Source organism: Amblyomma mixtum, chromosome 4 (assembly GCF_055824585.1).
Source record: "Amblyomma mixtum isolate Tamu chromosome 4, ASM5582458v1, whole genome shotgun sequence".
Taxonomy (NCBI): Eukaryota; Metazoa; Arthropoda; class Arachnida; order Ixodida; family Ixodidae; genus Amblyomma; species Amblyomma mixtum.
The window spans coordinates 153,458,498-153,481,056 of NC_143015.1; the positions used below are offsets into that span (position 1 = coordinate 153,458,498).

Consider the following 22,559-nt stretch of genomic DNA (forward strand, 5'->3'; position numbering starts at 1 on the left):
TGCTGGTCATCAATCCGGGTGAGTCGAGAACCCGTATGCAGCAAGACTGAGCACTCTTCTCCACGAAGTGATATAGCATCTTTTTGCATTTTTATTAATTTTAGTTGTTTCTTCGTTGATAAACTCCAATGTACCTCTCCTAGCCGCGCTTTAATTTGCTGTTTGTAATTTTTCTTTCATGTGTGCATTTTGTTTAATTTTTATTTATATATAAATAAATAAATTTACTCCGCAAATAGCGCCTTTCTGCTACGAACATACCCCCCCCCCCCCCCCCCCCCCCCCCCCCGGGGCACCAACGGGGCGCCCCCCTGCAAAAAATTCTGCGGACGCCCTTGACTGCGTGTACGACGTTTAGAAGCCGCACCCGGCCTTTCACGGTCTGCTCGCCCGCAGTCATAAATCGAAACCCGTTGCCCACATACAAGGATGAAGTGACGTGGGCTCACCAATCCCTCAAGTTCATGAGTCCTGCGGTCCTGTCCATGTGCACAGCTGGCACTAGGGATTGAAATGTGTTGTGGCATCTGCTACCTGAACTGACGCGTTAACTAGCTCATGCAGTGAACTCCTTTACCTCTATGTTCTACGCGCTTTAAGAACTACGAAGCTACATAAGTCTGTACATGATCGCGTGGGGGCATCGTTCGGTCTGGTGTCTGGAGGCCTTCGAAGTTACCGCGAGCAGTACAAATGATGACGATGATGATGGTGATCGCTGCAGTCTCCTTGAAGCATGAAGACCTCTGTAAGGCCTTAGTGCATATGAATTAACAGACCAACGATTTAGCACAAGACTTCTGGAGCTTTAATTACGCAAACAGAGAGACATTGCTGTGGGCGCGAACTCTACAGTGATATGCCAAAAGCTGCTCCGGTTGAACTGGCTCTAGTAAAAGCTAAACTGATAACAGTGACTTTTCTATTTCAAACCGAAGTATGCTCCTAACATAATACTGAAAAATACAGAGGTAGCTAAAGTGGCGCATCATCCGCATCGCCTTGCAGCAGGCGACTCGGTTCTGAGCCTGCGCGTCTGTATTAGCACGATTCACAGAGGGCGGTTGGAAACTATGACAGCCGTCATGGCCGCCTCCATGGTTTACATGAAACCGTTTGTTTGCATTCTTGCCTAAGTTTTTGTTTGCTGCTTTATTGAAAAAAGGAGGCGACGTGCTGATTTTGTGCAGCTGGCTGAGCGGTTTGAAACAGCGGAATCATTTAATGCCCGCGCAAGTAGAGCGCGACAGCGCGCTCGCAAGAAACTGCATTTGTGCAATGCGAACCCCGACGTAACGATAGTACGCCCCCCGTTTGAGATTCTGGTTTCAACTGGAGCTTGGTCGCGACGTTGTTACTTTTCCATCGAAATTTGTCCTTTGTACTGCGGGCTTACGCTACTAAAAGGTATCAAACATGGCTTCACTGTTTGACCAGTACGAAGAAGTAACTTCGCAGTCGGCTGGCTATCTGGGCTCGGCTGGTCGAAGCGCCTTTCCGGAGTTGGTGAGCATCCTTTACTTGCGAGAACACGGCTTTAGATAATAATAGTCTGTTTACTGTTAAGTAACTCCCTCACGGCAAGCGTCGTCTTGTCTAGTCTGACAAACAGTATCTTAGCCAAACTTGACTGCGTTTGGTGCCGCAGTCGCCTAGACTCCGCAGCCGTACCGAACGATAGGGTCTGCGGCGCTGAAAACATTTTCCGATCGCTGTGTTACCAGCAGGTTGATCTTTTAACCATTCAAAGGATTACATAGGGTTTACTCGAGACTTTTTGCCCTTTCAGACGACAGGCTACATCAATGCCTCTCTTGAAATGGAAGTGCCAATATTCAAGAAGACGAGGATAACATTCACGTGAGTGTTTGTCCAGGCAACATCTCTCGTTTTTTTAATTTGTTTTTGATTCTTAGTAATTATAAGTTCCCGAAGTTAGCACAGTAGATAAAAAAAAAAGGTTGTTAGTATGTCTCGAAAGAGCAAACAGGCGCCGTATTTGACGTTCGCGGACTCATGTTTATGTTCGTCATTCAAGAGAATAAGTTCGATGTTTCCACAAATAGTTAGGAAGCCGCCGTTGTGGCTCAGTGGTTATGGTGCTCGGCTGCTGACTCGAAAGACGCGGGTTCGATCCCGGCAGCGGCGGTGGAATTTCGATGGAGGCGAAATTCTAGAGGCCGGTGTACAGTGCGATGTCAGTGCATGTTGAAGAACCCCAGGTGGTCGAAATTTCCGGAGCCCTCCACTACGGCGTCTCTCATAGCCTGAGTCGCTTTGGGACGGTAAACCCCCATGAACCATGAAGCGAACAAATAGTTACTGGAAGAACAAACTTTGTAACAGCTTCTAAGGGAAACAGCGTAGACTACAAGGCGTGAAACGCTGCTATGACTTCCCCTGAACTTTCCGCAGCGGCGTGTACAGGGGTAACCGTTTTGGCTTTGAAAAATTGCATGCTATCAGCGATAGCTTTTGTGAATACTAATCCTTCTGCTTATTTCTTGTTTGCTGTAATTTTTCTCGCATATGAAGCAGTGGAGTGCGTGCTCTGAGAGATGTTTTCGTTGTTTGTTGAACAGTCCCCAGCACCCAATCACTCACTTGGTCGTCAGCAACCAGATCCTGGTCCTCGCAATGGCCAACAAGTGTTTGCTTCGCATCGCCATCACAAATCCAAACAATCCCCATGGCAAGTGTCACTCTTTCAGTGTTCTTAAGTGATGCAAAGTATTTTTTCGCAAAACCGTTGTTGCAGAGCATTCGGCTTTCATATTTATTCACAGTTATGAGTGCAGACATAGCTTGTTGCAAGCACTTGCATTACCTGATTGTTCTGGATTTCAAAACTGAGGACTTGCTTATAATAAGATGGGCAAGTGTGACGGTGTCTTTCAGAAACATTAAATGACCAACAGGGAAGCAAGTTGCTGGGAAAAAGAACAGTAGCATAGAAATCGTATTTTCATCCCGTCAGTTATGAAGCTGATGTGGGACTCTGTTTATATGGGAGGTAGAGTGTATAGATTCCAGTCTGAACATTATAGCAGTGTTGCTGAAGAAAGCGCTCAACTTAGGAGAACAGTTTGTTCTCTTGAAAGCAAACAACTTGTTTCATTAGTATTGTTATCTCTGTGTGCTATTTTTCTCATGCTTTGTGCTTTTAAATTATGAATGTGCTGCTGGAAGACAATCACTGAATTGTTCTCTACCAGCCTAAGTTAATCTTGATTACCTGTGTGCTGTTGTGCCGTTTTTGCTTTGTGTGGAGAGGAGATGACTTATCTTGTAGTTCTGCACTTCACACTTGCATTTACTTGTGTAGCAGCCAGCTTGCCTTCATTTTGGCTAAGTGACATAATGGAGGTTTTGCTTTCCTAAGGCATTGCATTGAGTTTATGCAGCATCCATTGCTCTTCCGAGTTTTATCTGAGCTCTCTTGTGCTTATATGTACAAGGTGCTCATACATGTATTGGAAAAGCTGGAAACAGAATGAATGTAGGCAGCATGCACTTGCTTTTGCCAGCATGCAGCATTTTTGGACTTGCAGGGACTCTCTGAGAGCCATATCAGAAAAGTATGAATAGAAAGTGATTCAACATAGGTTACAGGACAACAGATTGCGAGAACTCAAGCATTAATTGCTTGATTGTGTTTGTCAGTATTCTTTGTCTTGTAACCAACTTTTTGGGACCTTCTATTTTGTTCTTGTGGGGAGCTTAACATTCCTACCCCAATAAGAGGAAAATTTTGAGTAGTATTGCAGAATGTCTGGTGGCAGCGTCACAGTCATTGTGTCTGAATGAGCTTGGCAGCATGCAATCAAAAAGGCTTCACGGAAGTTATACTCCGTCTCATAAGATGTTTGCAGCACTACGAAAGGTAGAGCTCTCGTCCAATCAGGATGGCGCGCACTACATTAGTGTGTTCCTACGTGCCTGTCGCCCCGCCAATTACTGACAAGTGGCTCCATCCATGTGAAAGAAGGCGTACTAGTAGTCAGCTTCTTCCACCCTCTAGCAGGTGGCGCTTGATATCTCTTTATTCTTTTTTTCGTTTTTTTTTGGACAGGCGGACGCCCGTTCATTGTGTGCTAATATTAGCTGGCAAAGCCTGGATAGTATTGCAACTATGTATGTGTGTGTAGCCAGTTTTTTCTGAATTCTTACATGTATTGTTTTAATTGCTTTCTTTTTTTTAAATGGAATTGCAGCATGCTTGTTTAGTCTAACTTAAAAGCATTTTTTGAGACTGAACAGGGAACACCGCTACAGCAAGACGTATACAAGAAAGACTGACGCAGGACGTCTTGTGCACGTCTTGCTGTAGTGCTATTGCCTGTTCAGTCTCAAATAATGCACCATCTAGCCCAAATTGACGTTCTTCTAAATTTAACAGCATTGTGCATTATTTCTAAAAGCTTCGTTATACACTCGTGATAATATGAAATTTGCTACCCTCTTCTTTGGGTATCCTTTTTATAGCTCTCAAATGCTATACATTCGTGCATATTTGCTTTTTCCATCTCAGAGGTTGACCTGATCAGGTCCCTCGGTGACAAGGGTCACACGGCCAAGATTTACCAAATGTTCCTTGACCCCCTGGGTCGACACCTTCTGGTGAGCGTGGTTCATTCCGATGGGGAGACCTTCTTCGACAACTGCTACCTCCACCAGAATGCCCCAAAAGCGCAGTCACTTGCAAAGCTCAAGGTGTGTATATCTTTCTTTTGTCAAGGTGTTGTGATGTGTTGTTTGGTATTTTTTATTTTTATTTTGATTCAGACATTCTTAGTGGTACGATTCTGTATTCAATGACAAGAAAAGTGTTTATCTTCGCCTGTCTAGGGTTCAGCACTCATACACTGTCGAACGAATACAAAATCGGAGAACATCAATACACAGCAGCTGATGATCAAATACAAAATACTGTGAAAGAATTCAAGTGAGAAAAAAAATACAGAGGGCACTTAAGACTGCTTGCATGCTGTGAAGGCGATGAATGTCTCATCGGGAGTTTATATGTCGTCGGTTGGAATCCCTGTCGTGAGCTAGCTTGCAACTTGACTATTAGCTGTATGCTATGGGCAGCGAGAAATCGTATGACATACTCCTGTACTACGGGTGGTTGCATTACAATTGTGAAACCATTGGGAACAGTTGTGAAAGGCATACCATTAAAGGCACATATGTTGTCGGTTGGAATCCCTGTTGCGAGCTATCCTGCTACTTGACTAAGAGACATCAGTGCTCACTTGTGGGGCAGAAACGGGGAGCATAATTAAAAGGGTTCAACTTGAGCACAACGCAGCGAGCTGTGGAAAGAAAAATGATAGGTGTAACATAAAAGACAGGAAGAGGGCAGAGCAGGTCAGTGAACAAACACAGGTTAATGACATCCTAGTCAAAATCAGCAGGAAGAAATGGGCTTGGGCAGGGCATGTAATGCGAAGGCAAGATAACCGCTGGTCCCTAAGGATAACGGCATGGATTCTAAGAGAAGCCAAGCATAGCAGGGGGCGGCAGTAAGATAGGTGGGCGGATGACTTCGAGAAGTTTGCGGGGGTACGGTGGCCCCAACTGGCAGAGGGCAAGGTTAATTGGAGAGACATGGGAGAGGCCTTTGCCCTGCTGTGGGTGTAGTCAGGCTGATGATGATGATCATGTCGTCAGTGTCCTTTTAAAAGTCTTGGGAAACGGTATACGTGCTCAGCTTCAAGGAGATGCCGTGTTTCTCTAACACCGAGCTCTTTTTCTATCTCATGTGCATGGTAAGTGAAACACTTGAGCTCAATTCTTCTATTTTCGTGTCCAAGCCACTCCATGCCATGTGAGCCTATCATGCTTCACTTGACTGGGAAGTGTGCATGCGTTATTTTTCGCTGCACATCAACATAAAACAGGGTGAGTCTGATGTGAAAGGGTTGCACTCTCCTCAAGTTTTCAGTGACGATATTGCTTTGCATTCTTTAATTGGGCAGCGTGTACTACCTGAATTGGCAGTCATGGTCCGAGGTTTTTTTTTTTTTTTTCATTGTTGTGCGTGAGGGACTTCGTCATGCAGCTGAAATTCAGGAATACAGGGCCATTGCATTCACATGAAAAAATTTTGGTGACCTTAATTGAGACTTCACATTTCATTTTTGTCCAGGGCCATGTCATCAGTGCAGTTGGTTGGAACTATGACAACCCTCCAGAAAGTAACTCAACCAGCTACGTACTTGTTGGCACAACCAAAGGTATGTGGAGGACAATCGAGAAATCTCAACTGCTTTTTGCATGTATACATTGAGCTTTTGTCTTTCTGATTTTTCAACGAAACTAGTTTACCTGTTTGACCGCCGCGGTGGCTCAGTGGTTACAAGGCTCGGCTCGTGACCCGAAAGACGCGGGTTCTATCCCGGCAGCGGCGGTTGAATTTCTTTGGAGTAGAAATTCTAGAGGCCCGTGTACTGTGCGATGCCAGTGCACGTTAAAGAACCCCAGGTGGTCGAAATTTCCGGAGCCCTCCGCTACGGCGTCTCTCATAGCCTCAGTCGCTTTGGGACGTTAAACCCCATAAACCAAACCAAACCAAACCAAACCAGTTTACCTGTTTGCTTATTCATTAATCAGTGCTGCAGGGCTCATTGTGTGTTTACAAAGGTGCAGGAATATGAAAAGAGACATGTGGTATTATCCATTACAAAATATGACAAAAGCAAGTGCAACCAACTGTTCATAATTAGGACTTTAAGGGGACCGCAAATTTGTTCAAATTGTTCCTGAATTCAACTTAAGGGGAGTCATTTTAAGGTACTTGATGTTGGTAGGACCAAAACTTTGAGTTAAGTATGTTAATGAGCATCGGCTGGTACAAGACGAAACACAAGCAGAGCAGCTGTGTGCTGCCAAACTTGTTTTGTTATGGCAGGTGGTCTGATCTAAATAAAGTGTGCAAAGGAAAAGCGGAGCTTGAGGCGCGTATGCACTTCAGTAATCAGGGAACTAAGACAAGCACTGCAACGAACCCAAAGTTCCCATAGAACCCAGTTTGAGAACCCATTGTTTATGGGTACATTGCTTTCATTGCTGGCAGTGCTTGGAAAGAACAGTGGCGCCTATAGCAGTCCTTCCTTTATTTATTTATTTATTTATTCAAAGTACCTACAGCGCCCATGAGGCATTATTGTAGGGGGGTTATTACTATATACAATAACAAATGCAAAGAAGATATTGGAAAACATGTCAGCAAGGATAACACAACGTATTAAAAGAAGACTAAATGAGTTTACAACTAGTATGAGTGATGGCACAGTGCTGGTAAACACACGAGACCTGGAAAAAACTAAAAAAAAAAATACATCAGACTATCGCTTCAACAGCACTTTCGAAATCAGGGGCACAAACCACATCATTCGGAAGCTTATTCCAGCCCAGGATTGTGTTAGGGAAAAACGAATACTTAAATACATTGATGCGGCATTGATAACTATTAATCTTTTTCGTGTTATAGAGTCTCTCCGAAATGTAATATGGCTGCTTTAGATAAGTGTTTTTATCAATACCGGTACAATCATTGTAAATACTGTGCAAGAACTTCAGCCTGAAGATTTTTCTTCGGGTTGCTAAAGTCTTCCAACCAATACTGTCACGAAGTTCGGAGCTCTTTATATGAAAATTAAAATTTCCAGTCACAAACCTTGCAGCGCGCTTCTGTACCCTTTATAACTTGTCAATGAGTGTACCCGTGAAAGGGTCCCATGCTACACATGCATATTCTAATACTGGCCTGAGATTTGTCAAATATAATGTTTCTTTTAGTACCTGGTTCAGCAGGTTGCAGCAGGTTCTCAAAGCATGCATTTCTGTTGTGCTTGCAGGTGTGGTGTTCGAGACTGAGCTGGCCGCAGCTGACGACAGGTTCTTCTTGCAAGGCTCTCCTGAGCGCTACTGCAAGGTGGTAAGTAAGCATTGCATCACAAGCATCTCAACTCTGTCGCACTTTGAAGGAGCAAGCCCATAGCATTGTTTCCTTATCGTGATAGTGATAATGATGAAACTGGTGAAGTGGCAAGTGCCGCAGGCCGTAGATTTCAAATTTGCAAGATTTCATGTTTATTTAATAGGGTAATTTGCCAGTATTCCTAATCTTTTTTGGTGATGGTTTATACATATGTATCGTATGGTGAGTTTGTCCCGAAGTTTCACGTGAACTCTGAGAAGTCAAAGTGGAGGGCCATGGATCAGTTTAGACAACCTAGGGTACTTTAACATGCACTAATATCACACAGAAAATGGGTGCTTTTGCTTTTTTCCTCCTTTTAAATACAGCCACTACAGCTGAGATTCGGTCCTATATATAACTTCCTTCGTATTGGTTTCTGTTATATGGGCTTTGAATAACTGGAGCTTATGTCTTGAACATACCAGCCTTGTAAAACCATTTCAAGGAAGGCATGCGAAATGAACGCTTAAAACTGTCAAAAGATACACATCTGGGTTTCTTGTAAGCACCAGTGTCGCTGTGGAGAGTCCAGGGACCATGATTGAAATCCTGAAAGCAGCATAGAATTCCAATGTGTACATAAGGGGATCCAGAAAAAGTTGCATAATTAACCATCATGGAAGGTGGGGTGTTTTTTTCTGTGCAATCCGGGCATGTTCCTTGCAAATATCTGAAATGTTCGTAATGTTTTTCTCGCTGGATAAGTGGATGAAAGGGCTGAAAAGGAAAGTGTATAAGTGATCCACCATGACAGTGCACATTTACGGTGGCAACTTAGGGGCCCAATTAAAAAAAAAGGAAGAAATGACCAGCAGTTTACCCTTGTGGATATACGAATTACACAGACATCATAGGTGGTGCCAAAGGCTGATCGCATGGCACTTTTCAAAGATACCATGTGTGTGTCACTGAGCATTTCAATAGTACATCAGCCTGCCTGGCTGATGTAACTACAGTCAAGCCCACTTATAACAATATTCAAGTGCCATGGAAATACCATTGTTATATCCAATAATTGTTATAACAGGGCTGTGCTGAAAAAAAGAAAAGATGACAAACTTCGCTGTATTTATTGGCAGTAAATACCCGGAGGGGTTTGATTGTTCTAATGCCTGTAAAAGCTCGTTAATTTGAACTTCAGGGAATCGGAACAATGTTCACCGTTCACCAATGACCAAAGCACCACCATCACTGCGCCACTGGGAGCTTCGTGCACCTCCACGTCACAGGAATCAAGCCGTCTTTCCAAAGATATTCTTATGGGAAATTCAAGAAGCATGCAGAACTAAGGGCGCGGTGACAGCTGACAAGAGAAAAACCGCGCTGGCTGCATGCGCGCACACTGCACCAACTGATTGGGGGTACGCACAATGCGCGTAGCCAATGCAGCAATGCAGCAGCTCTCCTGACGCGATGACACCTGCCTCTTTTGCTTTCGTGGCGTTGCTGCGCCAGCTTAGTCCATTGGTCGGCCCCCCACATGCGCGCTTTTGCGTTGTAAGCATGGTTTTGCTGGTGTGGTTGTAGCATTCCCTTCTTTTTTTTCTATAATGGTTGACACTCAATTACCAGATTTAATTGTTATAACCAATAATGTGCCTTGACAGCATTGCTATAAGCAGTTTATTTTACTATAGAACATGTAGCAAAGCTGATGGTGCCATGACTGACCATTGTTATATCCAATATATTGTTATAACCAGTATTGTTATAAGTGGGCTTGACTGTATTTCCACATGCGAGTGGAATGCTCGCATGTTTGCATGTTTTTTTTGGTACTGCCCTCCTTATTTCTTTTCACAGATCTAGTGCTCTGTGTCATCCCGTAGCGCTAAAAGAGGTTTTTCTGCGTCAGCATCAATGAATAAGCCAAGCACGAAGTTTTGCTGTGACACCATTATAGCCGTTGTTGTAAAACTGAAGTAAGACTACACATAGCACAGCATGTAATTGAAGGGAAATTGATTGGTGCAGTGCTAAGAGATAGAAAGAAAAGCAGTGTGTATGAAAGATGAACTCAAGATTTCTGGAGTGAACTTCGGTTGGTCATGTGTAACATGCAGTGAAGATGACCATTGATTGAAGAAGTGACACACAGCTTACAGACAGCCGAGAAGTGATAGGAGTGGTGACGTGCGGGAAATTTTCTCGGATAGAGCAACTACGGCTGACTTGCAACAGGGATAGTACATGGTCACTGGATGGTGGGACAGTGGATGGCCATTTGTGGGATGCTTTTGTCTAGCAGTCTACTTGGTTCAGCTGCTATTGATGTCGATGTTGATGAAGAGAGGAGAAAAGTGACTCTGTTTGCATTATAAAATGCACTCTTTAACCCTTTGAGGGTCGAATTATTTTGAAGAAAACTTTCCCAGGTGGTCAAATTACTTTATTGCGGATCTTGAATCTACAAAATGTATATAATCGAGAATAAATAGTTAAAAAAAATTAGGAACAGTACTTTGGTGACAGCATCACTCACAACTGGAAAATGTTCAACAGAATAGAATAGCAACGGTGATAAGCAAGCTAAGAACAGCACCAATAAAGATAGAAGTCAACTTTCGCCGCCTCTGCAAAACAGTGCCCACAAAGAGAAAACACGTTTCGCGCGACTCCGTTGCGATCCCGCAGCGGAATCGAAACCGCGTAGGCGCGTTGCCACAGAGGGCAAGAATACCTCGCGAGCAACGGTGATAAGCAAGCTAAGAGCAGCGCCAGTAAAGATAGAAATCAACTTCGGCAGCCCCTGCAAGATAGTGCTGACAAAAAGAAAACTCAAATTTCGCGCAACTCCCTTGCGATCACGCGGCGAAACCAAAACTACAAAAGGGGTGTTGCCGCAGTCTGTGCCGCCGCGCTAAAGCTAGACATAAGTTCTGCTTATCTCCGTAAGAAGGCAGCACAAAATTCAAACACTTCTTGTAAGTCCTAAGAGGTGGCAGCACCCCCCAGTGAGCACGCATTGTTATTTTGGTGCAAAATTTCAGACGGAAGATCGAAACCGTACCCGTACGGCAAAGACCTTGCGGGACAGAAAACCGCCGCCGTACATATACGGCAAAAACCTTCAAAGGGTTAAGGAAGCATTTTAGTAGATATGTAACCATACATAATCACGTTTTCAATGAAGCCTGAACATCTGTTGTACAGAACTTTGGCTTGCTATTGGTCTCAATTTTCTTTTTTTTTTCCCGAGTTGTTGAAATGCGTCAGTAGTTGTTTTTCTTTATTACGAATAAACATCGTGTTTCTGCAGCTTCGCCCAGTGATGTGTAATATCTGCACATTTCGGTATCCAGTCGCTCAGTTCGACAACTTTCCGCCACGGTAGTTCAGTGGTTTCAACGTTCAGCTGGTGATCTCAAGGTTACAAGGTGGAATCCCATCTGTGGCATGCATATTTTAATGAAAGTGAATAACTAAACGGCTATGGGCTGTATAGTGTTAGCACATTTTAACGAATCGCAGGTAGCTCAAATTAATCTGGAGCCTTTCACTGCGGTGTCCCTCATAGCCTGTGTGTCACTTCAAGTCATTAAGCCCCACATATCACTGCCGTCATTTGAACAACTGTGCAGAAATAGATGTGTAATAGATCACTTTTTCAGGTCTTCCAGCTGGGTCCGGACCAGACCTTGGGGCCCATCATGGGGCTTGAGGTCCGGCGCTTCATACCACGCAGCTCTGACCAACGATGCTTCATCATTCTCACAACTCCAAGGTGCTGAAGCTACTGTTTTTCAGCCTGTCAGATTTCAGATATTTACGGGGATAAGGTGGCTGGGCATCTGACACTGTACAGGGTTAATTGTTGGGACATGGGAGAGGTCTTTGCCCTGCAGTGCATGTAGTTTGGCTGATGATGATGATTGGTTCTCCCCCAGAATCAAAGTTATGTATGTATTGGGATCATTACTTTCATTAAAAGTAACTCCTATTAACGACCTATATAATCTATTGCTAAGTAAACGATATGAAAGAAGACGGAAAAATCAAGACGCATTCTTTGATATCACAGCTAACTTACGGCCCAAAGCTAATTACTACCCAACGTGTAACAATGACGTCTGGTATGCGCCATCCTTCCGTACTAATTATGGTCGTCAAATGCTGCGACATATAATTCCAATTCTTCTTAATCGGTGCAATGAGCCCTGAGGACCTAACGGTACGGTTTTTTTCTTACTGCAAGTTTTTTCCTCCTTTATCCCGTTTTCTTTTGTGATTGTTATCCTTAGTTCATTTTTAGTGTCTTTGAGCGTTGCGTGTTAATCTTGCTGACTTCAACTATCTATAATTTCAAGAGGATGTTCACTAATCTTTATTGAATAATATTTACCTATGCACTGTAGTCTTTCTTTATTGTTCTGTCCGTGTTCTGTTGCTGCCGGTTTTTATGTACGGGGGTGCGCCTCTCCGTCAAGCCTGTCATAGGCTTTTTGGGTGTACCCCCTAACATCCCTGATGTTTAAATAAAGGTATTTGTATTTGTATTTGTATTACTTTTGGGATGTACAAAAGTACCACGCAGCTGTCAGAAGTTGGAGGGGACACTTTAGCTCCGCCTTAATGGTATAACTCATTGTCATGAATTGTCATTAAATGTTGTCATTGATTTGCACAGCATAACTGGTTAAATAATAACATAGTTTGGTGTCGTTGCTAGATAATTTTGCGCAGCCACATCGCTCTTAACACTGGATTATGTGAGCACGTAACAGGTAACAAAACCAGTTAACATAGGGCCACCATTACACTACTAGATAGTGACCATAACTGAGTAGCGCGACATAAAAAAATGTAATAAATTTCAGCTAAGTTTATTTCTTTTTGACGTCACTTGTCTGGATATTGTAAAAGCAAACAGCTGGAATAGCGGATAACTAGGGTGATAAATGTTTCTAGATTGCTGCCTCCAAATGGGTGATGTGCCTCTAGATATTACTTTTATATTGATAGTGTTTTTTGTACATTTCTTTCTTTTTTAAAAAATTTTAGGCGGATCTACCAGTTTGTTGGTGTCTGCGCACCATCCGGGGAACAGCCAGTACTGCTGAGAGTGTTCACCAGTACCGACCACGTTCTCGGTGAGTGATCTTGTTGGTTATTTACACCCTTTTACTAACAGCCTGTGAATGTCTCGTGATAGTTTTTCAGCTTGTGTACTTGAGTAGCCCACCCTCAAATGTGGAACGCTATTGCCTGTTAAAGTAAAAAAATTCTAGTACACATACTGCACACAGATTGCATGAATCCAAGCAGTTCAGCTTATTGGCCCAATATTGGAAATGTATTTGCAAAATTCGGTCGTACAAAGGATCAGAGTGACACCTTCTATTCCCAATATTGGGCCAATATCCTGTGCTGCTTGGGTAAGTTTTTACGTATTGCACTGACAGCTGAAGGGCAGACCTGAGAAGACAATGAAGTAACTCACAAACCTCACCTGGTTAAGCCAGTCTTATTATAATGCGAGTCATGCAGACATGAAAAACACTTTGTTGAAGGAATTTTACTGTATGTACACTTAATGGGAGTCGCACTTATTTTTCCTGATTTTGGCGGTGTGCGGACCTTACATGCAAACGCCATTTTTTAGTTGCTCCTTGAATATAAATCACTTGTCAATTTTCCTGTGTTTTTTAGTTTCTTAAGAGAAGTAAAGCTTCTGGACAAGTTATAATATCTTAACCCTTTCAGGTGCCATTTTTTGTTTTATTGAATTCAGTTATTTTTTTCTCCTAAGTAGTACATTCAAGCCTCAAGAAAGGGAGTTTTTTAGTTTTTGAGCATGAAGGACCAGCGGGTAAGTTTTTACAATGATGTGGAGAATTCCATGCAAAGTGCCAGATTTGTTAGAAACAGTAACATCGAAATGTTCTCATCTGTCAGGTGAGCACCCTAGGCATTGTGGAATAATTTTGCGATTCGAAAGTGCACATTACGCCGAAATTGAGCAAGAACAATCAATGTTTTCACTCGCAACAAAATCCGTCTGCACAAAAATGATGGACAACGTGCTACCTAGCTCACTGTTGAGTGAAATATTATTTACTGCGCTCGCTACATGGCACAGAAAACCAACTTATTTGCGACAAGAAGGGTGCTCAGTTCGACTGGAACTATGAAATCACTGCTAGGTGCACCAGTCTGTCAGAAAAAGCTGTGAGTTTGCTGTATACACAATTGTGTACAAAGCACCTGGAAGGGTTAAGAATGTTTTAGTTCTTATCCACAAAGCAAGTACATTAACCCTTTGTGGTCCCTAGACGAGCCCCTCCTGACATGACAACACGGCCGTCCCGGTCTGCTGTCAAGCGCTGTCATGCCATCTCTTAAAGGTGCACTGAAGAGGAATCTGAACTTGTCTTTTTGCCGCGGGAACTCGATCTACACATTCCGAGCTTTCTTAGAAACTGCGACTTATTGCCCTGTGTGGCCGATTTCCCCAATTAAATCGAATTACCGTCCGGCTCCCGCCCTTTTTTTTTAATTCTCCCTCGTATGGTGGGCGGAGTCGACCAATGCGGGGAGTGCCTTTCACCCAGTCCCGTGGCGGCTTGCCGCTCTGCCATCGGCGGAGTAATACGTAGTAGTCCGTAGTAGCAACTAGTCCGCACATACTTTTATTTCTGCAGGCTTATTTTGCGGCTATATTATCTGCGAATGAAACTATTTATTCATGGAAACCTAAAAAACAAAATAAAGCGAAAGCAAAGCCTCCACGGAGCTGGCTGAAAAGCACTCCCCGTGTTGGTCGACTCCGCCCACCGTATGAAGGAGAATTAAAAAGAAAGGCGGGAGCCGGGCGTTGAATTCGATTTAATTAGGGAAATCGGCCATACAGAGCAATAAGTTGCAGTTTCTAAGAATGCTAGGAACGTGTAGATCGAGTTCCCGTGGCAAAAAGACAAGTTCAGAATCCTCTTCAGTGCACCTTTAAACTACGCATTGCCTAGGTATCATTGAAAGATTGGGCACATAAGGAAACACCAGAAATAAAGATTCCATGAGTTGTTCTCACACAGTTGTTTTCTTTCACGGTGACCAAGTCTGGCGAAACAGTTTCGGACCAGAGCAGCCGCATTGTGGGCAAACGTTGAGGACCGCAAAAGGTTAATCCTTGCATTTGACGTGGGATACCTCTCCTCCAATGCCCTCTGCCAACCAGATACTAATATGCAGAGTGTGTGAACAATAGCACGGCAGAGAGAGGGTCTTAGGAAAGGGAGACGAGACAGGTGCCAACTTCCAAATGAATTTATATACGAAGATGCGGCTGTTGTACACACAGCACATAACCCGTGTGACAGCGGAGGGTGTAGAAGTGAGCCCAATACAAAGGCAATTAATGCAAAAGGCTCTGTTTCCACAGGTTCGCAATTAAACATGTGCTTTCTTATGCAATGTCGTTGGTAGTTGATATGCCGTACCTAAAGCAGCCTCACTTGAATGTCAGCAGTTATCTAATCTTCCGTAATGAAGAAAACTGCTTATCTCTTCCGCCTAATTTAGTACTATGTTCACGTGAAATTTCTCTTGGAGTTAGCGAGGTCAAGAGAATCAAATGCTCTATCCTACTTCTTAACCTTTTTCGAATGAAACAGAACCTGGAGTCTTGTTTTTCACATACCCCGTCAGTTCGTATGTTTATTTGAAGCTGTTGCTACTCATAATGCTCGTGGAAGACGTAACTACTTATTTCCCCACCCTAATATTTTTCAATGCCACTGCAGTAAGGAAGCATTGGTGCATGCAATATTTTCGCTTTGTTTATGTGCCTTTCCATGCTTTCAACTTGCGAATGAAATTGTTTCCTAAGCTGTTGAGCACTGCCATGAACTAAAAAGTGCTTCACTCAATTTACAATGAATGCATTCCTTTTTACCCAACAATGCAGTCATCATTTATTCACCCTTAAGGGCCCTTGGCTTAGGGCATTACATAAGGGGGGGGAAAGGTCGTTTCATAATCAGTGGTCAGTAAAATCAACAAGAAATACAAAGTACAGAAATACAAAGCAGTTGTTGACATATCTCGTGTTTTTGGCTTTTTAAGAGATGCAGGCTTTCTCGAGAGACTATAAATTCTGACCCACTGCTTTGCTTCACTTTTTTATACACCTCAGCCGCCCTTTCCTTCCTGAGAAGAATGTTGAGGTCTTCACTCGATTGGTTGGGAGCCTCGGGATCCTTGCCCAGCCAAGGATGGCCGCTGTGGTTTCTCGACCTTCTTTAAAGGTTTTAATACTAGCCATTTCTAAAATCTCTTTCTCGGCATTACGAGGTTGTAGCAGCTAACTTTTTAGGCCCTTTGCACCACTGATGTTTTTCACATTTTTGTAAAATTCTGCAGAAAACAATTTTGTTACACTGTGAGCCTTAGATGCTTATGCGCCACTAAACCCCACACAACACTACAAACTCTGCTATGAACTACTGTGATTGCGCATTACGGCTTATCTTAGCTTGTCTGGCAAATGTGTTCTACGTGCAGATCGGTGCAAGGAAATCCCGAGTGACCTCAAGTACAGTTGTCTGCAGCTGTTCAGCCCGAGTCTGGTTGAACCAGCCAAGAAGTTTGGCCTCATGTTAGGTGAGGGAACACTCTGGTGTCGCAAAAAAGAAAGCTTTTGATAACTTTCGCATGAACACCTGTGGTCTTGCAAATGAACTAATCTAAGACCTTTCATAATGCTTGAAAAGCTTATGAGTTGTTGGCTCACAAATCATGGGATGGAATTTAATTTATGCAAACTCATTTGGTCATGTAACGGTGGTTTTGACCTGATTTTATGAACACCTCAATGCAACAAACAAATTCTTACTCACCTGTAGTGATCCGTTGTATACTATTTTAATGTATAAAATTTAACACTATCCAAACTACTGAAGTGGCACTGAAGTCAGCACTTTATACTAGTGTGCAGTCAATGTCTACCCTCAAGATATAATTAAGACATGTGCAGTTTTTGTTTTCTCACTAGTTATCCTCTAGGTACAGTCTGTGGCAAAAGTTTACAATCCACCATGCCATTCGGATAGACGACGCTATGGACTGTAAACTTTTGCAGCAAACGGTACATGACCTGTTTGATGCCTTTTTAAGTGTGATGCAGATTTAAAATTAACTAGTTGCTGGCTAAAAGTAACTGAGTGCTGACCAAGTTTTTGCCTTATATATTGCTCATACTTGCACTTCAAAGCTTAAATTATCATCGGGAAATAAATCTTTAAGTGCAGTTGGCGATTTCATGATGTAGTCTGCCTAGAGACTCTGTTATAAAGCTGGATCCACCCAATATTATGCCAGTGATTGGAACTGCTTCGAGGTTGTTAATTTCGTTTTCTAGCAGTATTTCATTTTTTTTTTTAGCTAAAGAAAACGAGCTTCATCTAGTCAGTTTGTTATTAGCCTACTCAGTGTAGATAGTTTTGTGCCTGGTTTGATGGGGATAGAAATTTTTGGTGCCTGCCTGCACTCTTTGCAGAACCTGGTGTCTACTGTGGGGACATCGTAGTGCCAGCAATAGATTCTGACACCAAGGACGTCATCTTCAATGCCAATCTGTTGGAGTATCCTTCCTTGATGAAGCCTTGGAGAGCATGAGTTCGTTCACACTGGCGGCACTTATTACAGCTTGTTATTTTGCGCAAAATTGGGTTTATAGTGTTCATTGTCAGTGTCATGTAATGTGCTGTGACAGAGAACTCTCCTATAATCTGTTGCTGACCAATGAGATATACATGGTGCAAGTGACAGCAAAAGTTTACTTGACATTAGTGTGCGGAAGAAAACGTTACTTTCGCGCTGATCCAACTGACCGAATGGCCTTCCGGTATGAGGACACATGCTTGCTCCATTTGTTGGTATCAGTACCAGGCATCTGGCTTGTGAGGCAGTGCAGCAGCAAATCCCCCTTACCTCGGTGTGCTTGCGGCCCAGAAATTTTTGGAGTCGACTGTTCACGGTTAACTGGTCAAATAGTCAAATGGCTGATTTGTTAATGATTTGTGGGTAACAGCAGCACCAAGGGCATGATGAACGCTGAACACAGCAGTGTGGAAAATGCTGTCTCAGTTTTCAGCACATTACAGTACAGTAATAAGGGAGTAATTACTCATTGGCATCCACCCGAGCGCAGCCATACGGCTACAAAGGAAAGCTATACAGCTTTCTCAGAAACTTCGTAGTTAAAGAAAAATTCGTCCTGGTCCGAGGTTCGAACCCGGGACCACCGCTTCACCGGAGCAGTCGCTCTACCAACTGAGCTAACCTGGACGGCAAGCTTATGGTAGGGCGAGAGCGAATTGATCAATAACTCGAAGTGGGAACTGTGTTGGTCAAATGTTTAGGGGAATCCCCCAAGGTGGAGTAGATTTGTAATAAGGGAGTAATTACTCAGTACAGTACAGTGTACTGCTACTAATGTAGGCCTAGGGGTTTGGTCGGGGGGCACGTCTGGTAATGCTGTGGCTGTCACTTTGTTGCCTTGTGGGAAAGATAAGAAAGATGGGTATGATGCTCAAATATCTTTCATCCATTTTGCGCACAGTCACAAGCTTTTCTTTGAGACCTTTGGCAGCTGTACTTCCAGTTGAATGGCATTGTGGCGTATGTGTGGCAGTATTGGACATCTCCAAGTTGCTGGCATGCAAAGCCCGCAGGCAGAGGCAAATGGAGATCAGAGGAAATAAAATGGCACACCTTCCATGCATCCCACGCTTGCGTGCATCCAACCTAACTAGTCCGGCATTTAGCAAATGACACTACCAGCAGTCCAGCAGTTTTGAAAATTCTGTTGCAACATATTCTCTGGAGGCTCTTGAGGCTACAAGAAGTCTGCTATTACACTCTCTACCACTCCTGTTGAAAAACGATTGACAGCACAATGGAGCCAGTTAAACGGCTATGCCAGTGTGCAGTTTGCATTTTGGTTAGCAGAACCAGTTTGCGCACAAATTACTGGGTTTTCTTTTTTAAACCCTTTGAGGGTCGAATTATTTTGAAGAAAACTTTCCCAGGTGGTCAAATTACTTTATTGCGGATCTTGAATCTACAAAATGTATATAATCGAGAATAAATAGTAAAAAAAAATTAGGAACAGTACTTTGGTGACAGCATCACTCACAACTGGAAAATGTTCAATAGAATAGAATAGCAACGGTGATAGGACAAGCTAAGAGCAGCACCAATAAAGATAGAAATCAACTTTCGCCGCCTCTGCAAAACAGTGCCCACAAAGAGAAAACACGTTTCGCGCGACTCCGTTGCGATCCCGCGGCGGAATCGAAACCGCGTAGGCACTTTGCCACAGAGGGCGAGAATACCTCGAGAGCAACGGTGATGAGCAAGCTAAGAGCAGCGCCAATAAAGATAGAAATCAACTTCGGCAGCCCCTGCAAGATAGTGCTGACAAAAAGAAAACTCAAATTTCGCGCGACTCCGTTGCGATCACGCGGCGAAACCAAAACTACAAAAGGGGTGTTGCCGCAGTCTGTGCCGCCGCGCTAAAGCTAGACATAAGTTCTGCTTATCTCTGTAAGAAGGCAGCACAAAATTCAAACACTTCTTGTAAGTCCTAAGAGGTGGCAGCACCCCCCAGTGAGCACGCATTGTTCTTTTGGCGCAAATCTTCAAGCGGAAGATCGAAACCGTACCCGTACGGCAAAGACCTTGCGGGACAGAAAACCGCCGCCATACATATACGGCAAAAACCTTAAAAGGGTTAAACCCTTGGAGCTCCTTGTTGGTGTGGGGTGCTAGCACTGATTGATACTACCCACAGCTCAGCCAAAGCTACCTTAGACTCCATGTTGTAGTCAGCACCGCATGCAGATCTACCTTCCCGATTTCAGATGCTCATTTTTGCAGCAAAAGAAACTTAGTCTTATGTGTAGCAGTATCTGGCATGTTGTGCCTTTCACTTGTGTTCAGTTTCTGTTTCTTAAACAGCTGTGTGCACTTTTTATTTTTGTTTAAGCTTTCTTTAGTACTGCACTAGCTGGCTGTAAAAGCTTTTGTAAATCACGAAGTTTACAAAAAACACATCTTCAATCACTGCTTCTGACAGCTTTGGTTTCATTGAGCTATGCCCTTAATGAGAGAAGTTTAGCAAATTACTTTGACTAAGCAAAAAAAAAAAAATTCACTGCATGGCTGTAGGCAGCAAAATCACCTTTTCTCCTCGTAAACAGGTGAGAGTACTGTGTAGAGTTAATTTTTCGTCGGCCGCCGCGGTGACTCATTGATTATGGTGTTCGGCTGCTGACCCGAAAGACACGGGTTCGATCCCGGCCGCGGCGGTCGAATTTCGATGGAGGCGAAATTCCAGAGACCCATGTACTGTGCAATGTCAGTGCACGTTAAAGAACCCCAGGTGATTGAAATTTCCGGAGCCCTTCACTACGGCGTCTCTCACAGCCTGAGTCGCTTTGGGACGTTAAACCCCATAAACCAAACCAAACCAATTTTTCGTCATTTCTCATTAACCAAGTCTGGAAGCCTCCTTAGTGTTGATCATTCAGGTACCCCGACATGAAGGCCCGTGAGAATGAGCGCGGGAGGCCTTTGTCCATGGTGCTGACGGAATTTCACGCGCTGGTGCTTTTTAGTGACAGGTAAGTGGTTTTACAAGAGTGCGTTTTATTGTGCGTGGCCCGATGAAAGCAGTTGCTTTGACGTATGAGAATTTTTCACTTTTTCCCTGGGAGTAATGGGAATGAAAAGAGAGTAATTACATACTTTAGGTTGTAGATGCGAGTGCACTGTGTTCTGCCCTGTGCTGTATTTATTTGTTTATTTATTTCACAAGAAACATAATGTGGTGTCGCTGTTACTAGACAATGCCTCAAGACCGTAAGATCGGTTGACAAGATTCATGGTCTAGGTTGGTGAGAGTATGAATTAGGGAGGTTTGTTGTTCCTTTGTCAGTGTAATTCGCTGAGCATGTTGTTCATTTTAATCTGTTTTTTCCCGCTCTACTATCCATTTTTATTTTTTTTCAGCGAAGCGTAAACTGACTGGTCTTCTGTCGTATTGTTCTTAGGTTGAGAGCCTACTGCCTGCTGAATGAAGAATTAGTTTTCGAGGACATCTTTCCTGAGGTGTGTACGCTAACTAGTGTTGTCACCTCATCTTTTCTTTAATGCATTGCACGTTGCAGATATTTCATGACTGTCCTCAGTGTCACTGTAGGCTTTACCGAGCAAATTGTTATGTGTGTACTTCCTTAGGACATTTTTTGAAAGTCAAGGCGTTGGCATTATTTTCCAGTTCTTGTCATGGTCATTCACCAGCCTTGTTTTCAGCAGAACTTCGTAAACTATGCAGGGGAAACTATAAGCTGTGGTCTTTAAAAAAAAAAGGGAAAACCTTGTGGACATTCCAGACACAGCTTTATGTCATAAGACAAGAAACATACAGGCCAGATTCCATGCAGTTTGGGTTTTATTTATTTATTTATCATCATACCCACAGCGCCATTGTCTGGCATTACAGTGGGGGGGTTGAACAAAAAGTACACAAATGCTATCTCATGCAGGTGGTTACAAAAAAAAGATAACAATGAGATAGAAAGAACACGGAATTATTATACATAAAAAATGTCACAGCATGGAAGAAAATGAATCATTTGATAATATGGACACTACTTCCTCAGGCAGCTTGTTCCATTCCGAAACCGTTTTAGGGAAAAAAGACATTTTAAAAAGGACAGTCCGGCATCTGTATTCTTTAACTTTAAGTGGTTGATCTCTTCGTAAAGACACGTAATCAGGGCTGGCTATATATTTGGTTTTGTCTATTCCAGTTCTAGAATGAAATATGTTATGAAATAATTTTAAACGCAGAACTTTCCTACGTTTTTGAAGGGAGTCCCAACCCAAATATTTTTTCGCGCTCGTTACACTAAAATATTGAAAACTAAACTTTGGCATAAGAGGAGTTTCCGCCCTTTAAAATTTGTTTAATGACTAGATATAACGACCATTAATCTGAACAGCCGCCGCGGTGGCTCAGTGGTTATGGTGCTCGGCTGCTGACCCAAAAGACGTGGGTTCGATCCCAGCCGCGGCGGTTGAATTTCTTTGGAGGAGAAATTCGAGGCCCGTGTACTGTGCGATGTCAGTGCACGTTAAAGAACCCCAGGTGGTCGAAATTTCTGGAGCCCTCCACTACGGCGTCTCTCATAGCCTTAGTCGCTTTGGGACGTTAAACCCCATAAACCAAACCAAACCCAACCATTAATCTGAACAAAGGCTTGGGATGAAAGTTTGGACGTCTGTCAACATCTAGCTGCTCTGCCAACAAACTGCAAGCAAAAAGCGGTGTGTCTAATGTACCTAATGGCTCTGAAGGAAGCGTTTATGTTAGCACAACACTTTTAATGAAACCACACAGTTCAGTTAATCCATGAAAGGCAGCCGTGAGCACAATTGCTTGAGTGCAGCCATTCGACTACTTGTGAATGCCGGTTGTTTGATCATGAAAAATGTACCATGCCTTCAGGCATCCCTGTGTGTTCCTGAAACTCCTCTAAACATACTAGTGGTGATGACATTTGACGCA

At 43.3% G+C, this 22,559-nt stretch overlaps 1 protein-coding gene across 1 annotated transcript in view; it reads left to right on the forward strand.

Annotated features, from left to right (window-relative positions):
• Positions 1-1,056: 1,056 nt before the first annotated feature.
• Positions 1,057-22,559, forward strand: part of dor (vacuolar protein sorting-associated protein 18 dor) — a 57,046-nt gene continuing 35,543 nt past the window's right edge. Inside the window, exons 1-12 of the mRNA XM_089588391.1 lie at positions 1,057-1,506; positions 1,790-1,860; positions 2,583-2,692; positions 4,532-4,713; positions 6,152-6,239; positions 7,863-7,942; positions 11,599-11,711; positions 12,989-13,077; positions 16,487-16,585; positions 17,481-17,565; positions 20,518-20,610; positions 21,040-21,097. Coding sequence (XP_089444517.1) covers positions 1,417-1,506; positions 1,790-1,860; positions 2,583-2,692; positions 4,532-4,713; positions 6,152-6,239; positions 7,863-7,942; positions 11,599-11,711; positions 12,989-13,077; positions 16,487-16,585; positions 17,481-17,565; positions 20,518-20,610; positions 21,040-21,097 — 1,158 coding nt within the window. The 5' untranslated portion in view covers positions 1,057-1,416. The remainder of the gene's footprint in view (positions 1,507-1,789; positions 1,861-2,582; positions 2,693-4,531; positions 4,714-6,151; positions 6,240-7,862; positions 7,943-11,598; positions 11,712-12,988; positions 13,078-16,486; positions 16,586-17,480; positions 17,566-20,517; positions 20,611-21,039; positions 21,098-22,559) is intronic.